Raw genomic sequence first — 12,922 nt, 5'->3', positions numbered from 1 at the left:
TGATATGGAGAATATAACATCACAACTGACGTAGGAGACAATTGATATGGAGAATACAACATCACAACTGAGTAGGAGACAATTGATATGGAGAATATAACATCACAACTGACGTAGGAGACAATTGATATGGAGAATACAACATCACAACTGACGTAGGAGACCATTGATATGGAGACAGAATGAGTGTAAACCTAACAAACCTCTGGTGTGGCATCCTTGACTTCTTGTTTAGTTAATATATCATCTAAGTTTCCATCTAGTACCGTGAATATCTGCAATGAAGAACATCAACCATGAAATGTTACAACTAGACTACTGTAAAGGACACGTTTCAAGTCCACGACACAAAACTGAGCTTCACTTAAGAACTGGTCTTTGAAGTATGGAGTCCTAACACAGCTGTATATGGTATATACTAGTAATGTATACACAATAGATTAAGATGCACGTGACATTTCTTAAAATACCTTCACTAGTTACTGTATAAGCCTTTTCATTTAAATATTCCTTAAACAAAACACTATCATGCAAGTCTATCATGCTACATTTAAATCAAGTTCAGTGAAGAAGCAAAAAATCAAAACTAGACTTCGATTTTCACCTTGGTCTAGAGAAAGAGTCAAGAACCTTCAACTGTGACCTTGTCCTTAGGGTAGGAACCCAGCAAATACACAATGTCCAGTGATGCTACCCCTGTATGGAGGCTTACAGTATATCTTCACTAACTCAGATAATGTGTAAGTTATGACTTTATTAATAATATAAACATTTTGAGTTTTAACCTTAATTTGCACTCATGTATCAGATTGTTGTATCCATATTAAATGTGCATGATGTCTGCTCATCATGTGATTTGTCCTCAAGTCTCCACAAAATATATACCCTGTATATATGCCATCAACAAATCAGACTGTAGTATACAAGTTAGTGTTCCTAATATGAACACCCTGACCACGTAGAGCTTCATTGGAAATTTCTTAATTAGGATCATATAATTATTTTGTGATTTTATAGCACAGTAACTATTTATTGGATACACGTACATATACACCTTACACATGTAGATATACATCTTACACATGTAGATATACACCTTACACATGTAGCTTTACACCTTACACACATACATATACACCTTACACATGTAGGTATACACCTTACACATGTAGATATACACCTTACACACATACATATACACCTTACACACGTACATATACACCTTACACATGTAGATATACACCTTACACACATACATATACACCTTACACATGTAGGTATACACCTTACACACGTACATATACACCTTACACATGTAGATATACACCTTACACATGTAGGTATACACCTTACACATGTAGGTATACACCTTACACATGTAGATAAACACCTTACACACGTACATATACACCTTACACATGTAGATAAACACCTTACACATGTAGATATACACCTTACACATGTAGGTATACACCTTACACATGTAGGTATACACCTTACACATGTAGGTATACACCTTACACATGTAGGTATACACCTTACACATGTAGATATACACCTTACACATGTACATATACACCTTACACATGTAGGTATACACCTTACACATGTAGATATACACCTTACACATGTAGATATACACCTTACACATGTAGGTATACACCTTACACATGTAGGTATACACCTTACACATGTAGATAAACACCTTACACATGTACATATACACCTTACACATGTAGATAAACACCTTACACATGTAGATATACACCTTACACATGTAGGTATACATCTTACACATGTAGGTATACACCTTACACATGTAGGTATACACCTTTCACATGTAGGTATACATCTTACACATGTAAGTATACACCTTACACATGTAGGTATACACCTTACAGTTAGTATAATGCTTAATATACAGATAGGGATACATCTGATACAGGTAATAAAGGTAGGTATACAGCTTATATAGTTAGGTATATATACAGATAGGGATACATCTGTTACAGGTAATAAAGGTAGGTATACAGCTTATATAGTTAGGTATATATACAGATAGGGATACATCTGATACAGGTAATAAAGGTAGGTATACAGCTCATATAGTTAGGTATATATACAGATAGGGATACAGCTGTTACAGGTAATAAAGGTAGGTATACAGCTTATATAGTTAGGTATATATACAGCTGTATCCCTAGCTGTATATATACCTAACTATATACAGATAGGGATACATCCGATACAGGTCATACAGGTAGGAATACAGCTTATATAGTTAGGTATTTATACAGATAGGGATACATCTGTTACAGGTCATACAGGTAGGCATACAGCTTATATAGTTAGGTATATATACAGCTGTATCCCTAGCTGTATATATACCTAACTATATCAGCTGTATACCTACCTGTATGATCTGTATCAGACGTATCCCTATCTGTATATATATCTAACGATATAAGCTGTATACCTACCTGGATGACCTGTATCAGATCTATTCCTATCTGTATATATACCTAACTATATCAGCTGTATACCTACCTGTATGACCTGTAAAAGATGTATCCCTATCTGTATAAATACCTAACTATATAAGCTGTATTCCTACCTGTATGACCTGTATCAGATACACCAGCGTTACATAAACCTGTATCCCTTTCTGTAGGAACTATAGTTTACTTATATTGATAACTATATAAGCTGTAAACCTACCTGTATGACCTGTATCAGATTATCCCTATCTGTATATATACCAAACTATATAAGCTGTATACCTACCAGTATGACCTGTATCAGATGTAACCCTATCTGTATATATACCTACCTTTATTACCTGTAACTGATGTATCCCTATCTGTATATATCCCTAACTATATAAGCTGTATACGTATCTGATTACCTGTATCAGATGTATCACTATCTGTATATATACCTAACTATATACAGATAGGGATACATCTGTTACAGTTAATACAGGTATGTATACAGCTTATATAGTTATCAATATAAGTAAACTATAGTTCCTACAGAAAGGTATACAGGTTTATGTAACGCTGGTGTACCATTCATCGGGAAGCTCAATTAACTCACCTGCCTCAGGTACAACAGATGTTCGTCTCCCGCATTTCTTTCCTTTAGCATATCAAGGTCTTCCTGGAAAACGAGTAAAAATGACAGGTGAAAATTATAAAAATGCAGTAATACCTTGTTCCTAGGACCATTAAATGTAACCATATATAAACTACCATATCTGTGTGAACATCACAGGGATTGCTACTGTACATACTTATTTTTAGCTCAACTGCACCAAGAACAGGGGGCTTATGCTGTACATGTGGTGGGAATATGGACCTTGGACCAGTTAAAGTCTTTAGGGACTAGTTTATTGAGGCTTGCTATTAATTAATTATGTATGCTAGCACACTGATATTTTTTACATGGGACTACATTTGGGGACTTACATCGATGCAGTGCATTTTAAAACGCACAACAGATCCTAGAAGGATCTTGGCACCCACTATCGAAGGATCTTTATCATCGGATCTACAAAGATGATCTTTTACCTTCTATACTCTTCATTTTTCTTACAGGTACTCACACAAAATCCCATTTGTTAACAAGAAGACCAAGGGGAACATACATACAAAATACTGAAAAAGATTCCTCCAGTTCTATCCGAGAAATAGCAATAATAAAATTTAACTCTCAAAATTCAAGATGGCCACCTGTTGGCCATTTTGGTTTTCAGATCAGTCCCGAAATTCAATATGCATAACTAGGAACCAAGGACAACTTCATATGAAATTGGAGCAAGATGCCTCCAGTACTTTCTGAGAAATATTGATAACAACTCTCAACATTCAAGATGGATGCCTTTCGGGCCATCTTGGTTTTCTTATCAGTCCTGAAATTTGATATGCATAACTAGGGATCATGGGGAACATTCATGTGATATTTCAGATTTTTTTTGTAAGGAATAGCATATAGACAAGGGAGCACAAGGGAGCTGTGATACCATCACCAGTTGCATTTTAAAGCACATATTACTGCTGAAATGACTTTTGACCCTTTGAAAAGTTATGGCTCAGAAACAAACATGTCCACAGATTGATGGACAGATTCTGGTTGCAAGGGTATAACACACACCGCAATAGGTCAACCATGAAGGATATTCAAGTAACATTCTCATCTAAATAACATACTCACCCCAAGTAATGCTCTTTGAAATCTTTTAAAAGAAACTCGACTTGATACTCCCAAAAATGTTTCAAAGTGATCCCTGAAAGACAATTTTTTTTTTTTTCAAAAGCTACACAAAATAGGAGAACAAAACAATAACTGACTGAGTTTGATTGACAGGATTAAAAGAACACTTCTTCACAGTCAGCAACTGTACCCTATACAGGATTAAGACACACTGTATCAGGCTAAAACAGACTGTTATGGACTAATAAAAATACTAAACTAACAAATATTATATCAAACTGGCACAGATTTAATAGAGGAACAATGACACTTAATCACTACAATGAGCCCCTATATACCAGGTCATAACCTGTAGGTTATTTTAACTTTTTATTCAAAGTGTCATTTATATTGTATACATTATGTGTTTGTTTAAACATCTTTAAGTTCAATGGTTTCCACATTTATGGACCATTACATCTACCGGTAACCATCTAAATGTTATTTTTTATGAACCCTTGTGTTTAAGGATATCTGTTATACGTATCCTTACAATTACCCCAGGTTTTTTCCCCCCTACAATTAAGAACACTTAAATATACAATATTAAGGGCACTGACTATGGAAATTTTAAAACAAAATTAAGAGAAAATTTAAGTCCTTCAATTAGAGGCCATTCAAGGGCCTAGTCTTGCATTAGTGACAAACTGTATTCTAAAGCATACAAAGTAGACTAGATTTAACACAGACTCAACCAACAATCTATTACAGATAACATTAGGACAATCGACAGCTTTACAGCTGTAACAAAGGGACACTATGACAGCTGTTACCAATAGGTATTAACAAACCTTATACCATCCACAGTTGTCACTTCTCCAAAGCCCCTGAATTCTAGAGCATCCAAGGTCAGGTCAAGGTCACACTGGGCATTACAAAGGTCAAGGTTGATCTCTGGTGCTATGTGATGGTTCCACCAGATGTTGACCGCAAGATTGTTAGCATAGGAACGAACCTGATGGATCCTAAACCAACACAATATATTGTCAAATTAATCTTTTAATGGGAACTAGGATACACATAAAAATCTTGGTGGATCAAGCCTTGAAGACAATATAACGACAATAACAGTATAGAGTCACATGCAAGGATACATCAAACGTATCAGTCAATTACAAATTTGTAGTGTTGAGAATTGCTTTAAATTTCATGCTTGATCATTATTCTTTAAGTGTTATTTCTAGTCAGGATAACTTAATAAAGTACCACCTATATGTTATAAATTTAAGAAATATTCAGTTAGTTCTCCACCATACTGATTACTTACCACCTATTTGGTATATACAGACAGTTAGTTCTCCACCATACTGATAACTTACCACCTATTTGGTATAAACAGACAGTTAGTTCCCCTCTTTACTGATAACTTACCACCTATATTGTATATACAGACAGTTAGTTCCCCTCTTTACTGATAACTTACCACCTATTTGGTATAAACAGACAGTTAGTTCCCCTCTGTGCTGATAACTTACTACCTATATGGTATATACAGACTGTTAGTTCTCCTCTGTACTGATTACTTACCACCTATTTGGTATATACCGACAGTTAGTTCTCCACCATACTGATAACTTACCACCTATATTGTATATACAGACAGTTAGTTCCCCTCTGTGCTGATAACTTACTACCTATATGGTATATACAGACAGTTAGTTCTCCTCTGTACTGATTACTTACCACCTATATGGTATATACAGACAGTTAGTTCCCCTCTGTACTGATAACTTACCACCTATATGGTATATACAGACAGTTAGTTCCCCTCTGTACTGATAACTTACCACCTATATGGTATATACAGACAGTTAGTTCCCCTCTGTACTGATAACTTACCACCTATATGGTATATACAGACAGTTAGTTCCCCTCTGTACTGATAACTTACCACCTATATGGTATATACAGACAGTTAGTTCCCCTCTGTACTGATAACTTACCACCTATATGGTATATACAGACAGTTAGTTCCCCTCTGTACTGATAACTTACCACCTATATGGTATATACAGACAGTTAGTTCCCCTCTGTACTGATAACTTACCACCTATATGGTATATACAGACAGTTAGTTCCCCTCTGTACTGATAACTTACCACCTATATGGTATATACAGACAGTTAGTTCCCCTCTGTACTGATAACTTACCACCTATATGGTATATACAGACAGTTAGTTCCCCTCTGTACTGATAACTTACCACCTATATGGTATATACAGACAGTTAGTTCCCCTCTGTACTGATAACTTACCACCTATATGGTATATACAGACAGTTAGTTCCCCTCTGTACTGATAACTTACCACCTATATGGTATATACAGACAGTTAGTTCCCCTCTGTACTGATAACTTACCACCTATATGGTATATACAGACAGTTAGTTCCCCTCTGTACTGATAACTTACCACCTATATGGTATATACAGACAGTTAGTTCCCCTCTGTACTGATAACTTACCACCTATATGGTACTTACAGACAGTTCTCCACCATACTGATAACTTACCACCTATATGGTATATACAGACAGTTAGTTCCCCTCTGTACTGATAACTTACCACCTATATGGTATATACAGACAGTCGCCCGCCTCCATGCTGACATGGATGTACTCCACCTCTGCCAGACCTGGGTACGCTGTGTAGTCAACACTATAATCATAAAGAAACAAGTGATTAATCAAACCATGATAATGTTTTAGATTTTTAATGTTGACTAGTTTCAATATAATAGATGTCACACATCAGAAAAATAACAAATGATCTCTTTAAGATACTTTGTTACACAGGTCAGGAAAGTATTTCATAAACTTAAAATATGACTATTTCTAGAAGGGTCATTAAAGAAACATCAATCTGATCACCCAAACCATTGTTTCAAAACATAAGCAGTTTTGATTGTGTTTTTTAACTTACATGTCTACATCCACTGCAGAGTAAGGACTCTCAGGTCATGTGACTTACCCTTTTTATCCACTACAGAATAGGAACCCTCAGGTAATGTGACTTACCTGTCTACATCCACTACAGAGTAGGAACCCTCAGGTCATGGGACTTACCTGTCTACATCCACTACAGAGTAGGAACCCTCTGGTAATGTGACTTACCTGTCTACATCCACTTCAGAGTAGGAACCCTCAGGTCATGTGACTTACCTGTCTACATCCACTTCAGAGTAGGAACCCTCAGGTCATGTGACTTACCTGTCTACATCCACTTCAGAGTAGGAACCCTCAGGTCATGTGACTTACCTGTCTACATCCACTTCAGAGTAGGAACCCTCAGGTCATGTGACTTACCTGTCTACATCCACTTCAGAGTAGGAACCCTCAGGTCATGTGACTTACCTGTCTACATCCACTTCAGAGTAGGAACCCTCAGGTCATGTGACTTACCTGTCTACATCCACTTCAGAGTAGGAACCCTCAGGTCATGTGACTTACCTGTCTACATCCACTTCAGAGTAGGAACCCTCAGGTCATGTGACTTACCTGTCTACATCCACTTCAGAGTAGGAACCCTCAGGTCATGTGACTTACCTGTCTACATCCACTTCAGAGTAGGAACCCTCAGGTCATGTGACTTACCTGTCTACATCCACTTCAGAGTAGGAACCCTCAGGTCATGTGACTTACCTGTCTACATCCACTTCAGAGTAGGAACCCTCAGGTCATGTGACTTACCTGTCTACATCCACTTCAGAGTAGGAACCCTCAGGTCATGTGACTTACCTGTCTACATCCACTTCAGAGTAGGAACCCTCAGGTCATGTGACTTACCTGTCTACATCCACTTCAGAGTAGGAACCCTCAGGTCATGTGACTTACCTGTCTACATCCACTTCAGAGTAGGAACCCTCAGGTCATGTGACTTACCTGTCTACATCCACTGCAGAGTAGGAACCCTCAGGATGGTCGAGGTCCACCTGTCAACAACACCAAGTTAAACCTGTACATTCTGAAGGCTTCATCACTTAAGTATTATTTTGAGTGACAGATTAACATTCTCAACCAATCATTCTGAAATGTAGTATACATTTTGATATACAGTATTAAACAGCCACTGAAGGGATCAAGGGAAATTGGCTGCATGAGAGAGGTGGCTGCTGAAATCAGGTGACTAATAATCAAGATACAAAAGTTTAGATTTAGGTTCAAGTGTACTTTATTATAATTACATATATGAATAGAAAATATCATGCATTTATTCATACACATATGCATTTAGAAGACAATATGTTGACATAAAAATTATATTTACATGAAGTCATAAATACATGTATCAGAATTTACATGTACATGTATAATGAAAATGCTGTGAACCTGAAAAGTCATGATACATGTTCACATATGTACAATTGTATATGCATGTATAAATGCAATTATTATAACGTTGCCAAATAATCAGGGATTGATGCTTGTTTCACACTTTTCACAAACACAATGTCATGTTCTGTTTCTAATTGCATAACAAGTCCCAACAAATTCCTGTGACCTTTTTGACAATAAAACTGTTTCATTTCATGAAGTTTCTGTTTGATATCTGCATTACAAAGTTCACTAGAAGCAGCATCACAGTGAGTAGCGTCATCAGAATCCTCATCATCAGACTCATTTGCACCTGTGGACTTTTAACTGTTCCATGATCTCTGCAAAAATCACATGACTGCAACTACAAATAAGCGTAGTCATGTGACCGTTGCAGTGTAACTTTCTAGACAAAATGGCGGCTGGCTGCTGTTCTCAGACAGCGATCGTAATTCTGACCCGATTTTAGTGGCCGCTGGCCGCGTCAGACAGGTGACCGCTTAATTAGAGTTCAATACATAGTGTATTTCATCGGGAGGACCTTTAACTGACCTTTTAAGGCAGGTGGCTGTTTATTTAAGGTGACTGTTAAGGCTGGTTTGACTGTATATCTTGCATAACATCTCAAAAACTTCAATTATATAGCCAAATATTATACAAAATATACACCATTTAAATTTCACACAATTCTACCATAAATATTTAACCCTGAACTTCCTTTTTAGTTTAAAAACATTTTGTTTTTCATCATAAAAAAAATCTGCAGATTCTCTATTTGCCAGTTTACCCTTCTCCTTTGTGAGAACAGTAAATAGTTGGTGTCTTTTTTCACATACTTTGATCAGAGATGTGTTCTACTGTTGAACATCAAACAGTCACATGTTGTTCTGTTTCAGTCGGTTTAAGTATGTATGTGTTGAAATATCCTACAACACTGAGACATATACTCACACATTTATATTGTATATGATATACTAACGAAACATTTACCCATTTATCAAGAATACCACAAAACTATTAGAAAGGCCATATGACTTTCTGTGTTGTGTTTCTCTTCCAGACACACATTTACCTTGTCTCCATACTTGCTGGGGTCGATCAAGATGAACTCCTTTTTGCCGCGGTACAAACAGTTGATGTTGTCTACCGAGTCTGTATGTACTACTGAGTTGGTGCCTCCGCTACTGTACCACATCAGCTGTAATGTAAACATATGTCATGATGATATAATATTCGACAAATTAATTGATCTTCATGTCTATAATATTAGACAATTACACTCTACATGTGCATCGCTTTTAACTATTTTTACAGTCTTTATTTAATTTGTACTTAATTTCCTGAACTGACCTTTCCATACCTGCCTGCAAGGCTAGTACTTCACTTAAAACTTTTGCTAAGTAAAAATAATTGTTAATGTTATACTTACTTGGCCGTTAATTGCTACTTACTTACAGACTCCACAAGCTGGCTGTTAATTACTACTTACTTAATATACAGCATTTGATATAGCGCCCTATCTAGCTAACATAAGCCACTCTAAAGCGCTTTACAGTACATATATATACAATTAATACAACTAGCATATACAATAATCAATACAAGTTTTGAGGAACTCTCAGGAGCTGCCTTATCAGGCGCTAACTACTAGTCCTATGCCACCTGGCTAATATCTCCCTATGTGTGTATACCTGTGTGTGTGCTGAAGATGTAATGTGTTCTGTTTGTAGTGGGACTGTGCTTCCAACGGCATCATTTATAGTGCCACCACACTTGAATGCTACAGCACAGATACCGTAACATCCACCCCAGACCAATTTATACTCCACCTGGGTTGTTGGAGTAAAGTCCATTAATTACTACTTACTTACCGCCTCCATAAGCTGGCTGTTAATTACTACTTACTTACCACCTCCACAAGCTGGCTGTTAATTACTACTTACTTACCACCTCCACAAGCTGACTATTAGTTACTACTTAACGCATCCACAAGCTGGCCATTAATTACTACTTACTTACCGCCTACACAAGCTGACGGTTAATTACTATTTACTTACCACCTCCACAAGCTGGCCATTAATTACTACTTATTTACCGCCTCCACAAGCTGGCTGTTCATTAATATTTACTTACCAGCTCCGCAAGCTGGCCATTAATTACTTCTTACCGCCTCCACAAGCTGGCTGTTCATTAATATTTACTTACCAGCTCCGCAAGCTGGCCATTAATTACTTCCTACCGCCTCCACAAGCTGGCTGTTCATTAATATTTACTTACCACCTCCACAAGATGGCTGTTCATTACTACTAACTTACCACCTCCACAAGCTGGCTGTTCATTAATATTTACTTACCAGCTCCGCAAGCTGGCCTATAATTACTTCTTACCGCCTCCACAAGATGGCTGTTCATTACTACTTACTTACCACCTCCACAAGATGGCTGTTCATTACTACTTACTTACCACCTCCACAAGCTGGCTGTTAATTACTATTTACTTACCGCCTCCACAAGCTGGGTGTTAATTACTACTTACTTACCGCCTCCACAAGCTGGGCGTTAATTACTACTTACTAACCGCCTCCACAAGCTGGGCGTTAATTACTACTTACTTACCGCCTCCACAAGCTGGCCATTAATTACTACTTACCGCCTCCACAAGCTGGCTATAAGTTACTACTCAGTTACCGCCTACACAAGCTGGCTGTTCATTACTACTTACTTACCGCCTCCACAAGCTGGGCGTTAATTACTACTTACTTACCGCCTCCACAAGCTGGGCGTTAATTACTTCTTACTCACCACTTCCATAAGACAGCTGTTGATTACAGATTACTCACCGCTTCTACCAGTCCCTTTTCCACTAGATACTGACACTGAAGTGGACACGGTAAAACTACATCTTTACTGAAATATAAATTAACATTCTAATTATTCATGAACAGGTTAAGGTATAACTTTAGAACCACTCAATCATATTAATAAAAACAGGTAAAAAATGTTAATTGACTTATAGGTAACGGGTTGTTTCGCCCTAAATCCTGTTCGCCCTAGGTTGTTTCGCCCTCAGTATATTTTTTTTAATTTATACGCTAATATAATAATTAATATTTAAATATATCAACTAAAGTTATTGATGACTTTCTACATTGGTGTTTGGTATATTTAATGTTTAATTTTCAAAACTACCGTTTGTCACACTTGCTTAAAAACAAGACAAATACATTTTTTTTATGGAATTGATTTAAATGATATGGAAGAATAAGAAGACTTAATTTGTGACTTAAAAATTACTAAAATTGAAAGAAAATACCAAGAATGGTTTTGCCCTAAAATTTAGTTTTAGGGCGAACATAAATTTTAGGCCGAACAGGATTTCGGGCGAAACAACCCAGAACCGACTTATGCATGGAGGAAGGGGGTTGGCATATGCCATAACAATCAGGCCTCTGAAATTTTATCAGTAAGCTGATCTAGTCCTATAGTAACGATTAACCCCTAACATAACCCCTTTATATATATACAGGCCTATATATAGAGAGCGGCATTTTTAGGGGGCTATTCTTTACTCTAGGACTATATTTATCAACTTTCGAGAAAGGTTTATTTTGGGGGGCTATTCTTTACTCTTGGACAATATTTATTATCAACTGATACAATTACAGAGGCCTGTGATGCAAGGAATGATCTTTTAGTACATTTTCCTGCTAATTAGAAAACAGCTGTTTTTATCTAATCTTAAACAGATGGCTTTTTTACCATATCAGGACTTATTTACCATATCGTCTGAGGCACTGAGTTCACCATATAAATCTCGGAGTTGTTGTATTCTTGCACAAATCGCTGAAAATCCATTTGCACAATTTTTTGTTGTCTGCTTTCCTTTTTCACTGTTTCGACCGTCACTGTATTTTCGTTAGACATGTCGAGCGACAGAAAGTAATCGTCTGTCCATTTTGAAAACGCCGGTGATATTGAAGCAGCGCCTTTCATTTTCAGTGGTTTGAGAGCATAAACATTATTTTTCCAAAAGGTCTCGGGGTCAGGTGTAACGAATGTTTCCTCCACTTCAACCATCGGTCTTCCGTACCCAAAGGGTTTCATGTGACCGGGTGCTTTCGTTAGATCAGCCCCTATTATGTTATGTTTACACGTAAGTGTGGTCAATATGACAAGCAGTAAAAAAGGGTCTTCCATGTTCACGACCTGGTGTGAACAAGCACCTGCTGTCGGCTCCTTCGTCTGTTTACATATATATCATTTCCGGTTTCGTTTTACAAAAACAAATTGATTTATCGTTGAATGTAGCTTATTTTATCATCTTATTCATTATCAAACACAAATTAATGAAAAATTCATTA

At 36.9% G+C, this 12,922-nt stretch overlaps 1 protein-coding gene across 2 annotated transcripts in view; it reads right to left on the bottom strand.

Annotated features, from left to right (window-relative positions):
• The window catches only part of LOC110465703 (tRNA wybutosine-synthesizing protein 5-like), a 17,890-nt gene extending 5,087 nt beyond the window's left edge, over positions 1–12,803 (bottom strand). The window contains exons 1-9 of one of the 2 annotated variants that reach the window (XM_021521702.1): positions 12,340–12,803; positions 11,402–11,468; positions 9,635–9,760; positions 8,131–8,180; positions 6,815–6,907; positions 5,043–5,216; positions 4,213–4,285; positions 3,097–3,159; positions 204–275 (exon numbers count right to left, since the gene is read on the bottom strand). In XM_021521702.1, coding sequence (XP_021377377.1) covers positions 204–275; positions 3,097–3,159; positions 4,213–4,285; positions 5,043–5,216; positions 6,815–6,907; positions 8,131–8,180; positions 9,635–9,760; positions 11,402–11,468; positions 12,340–12,758 — 1,137 coding nt within the window. In that variant the 5' untranslated portion in view covers positions 12,759–12,803. The remainder of the gene's footprint in view (positions 1–203; positions 276–3,096; positions 3,160–4,212; positions 4,286–5,042; positions 5,217–6,814; positions 6,908–8,130; positions 8,181–9,634; positions 9,761–11,401; positions 11,469–12,339) is intronic. The other variant, XM_021521704.1, reaches the window with a different exon arrangement.
• Positions 12,804–12,922: the final 119 nt, after the last annotated feature.

Source organism: Mizuhopecten yessoensis, unplaced genomic scaffold (genome assembly GCF_002113885.1).
Source record: "Mizuhopecten yessoensis strain PY_sf001 unplaced genomic scaffold, ASM211388v2 scaffold11099, whole genome shotgun sequence".
NCBI lineage: Eukaryota > Metazoa > Mollusca > Bivalvia > Pectinida > Pectinidae > Mizuhopecten > Mizuhopecten yessoensis.
Note: the sequence above shows the minus strand (reverse complement) of the source record. Positions and strands in the feature narration are given on the sequence as shown.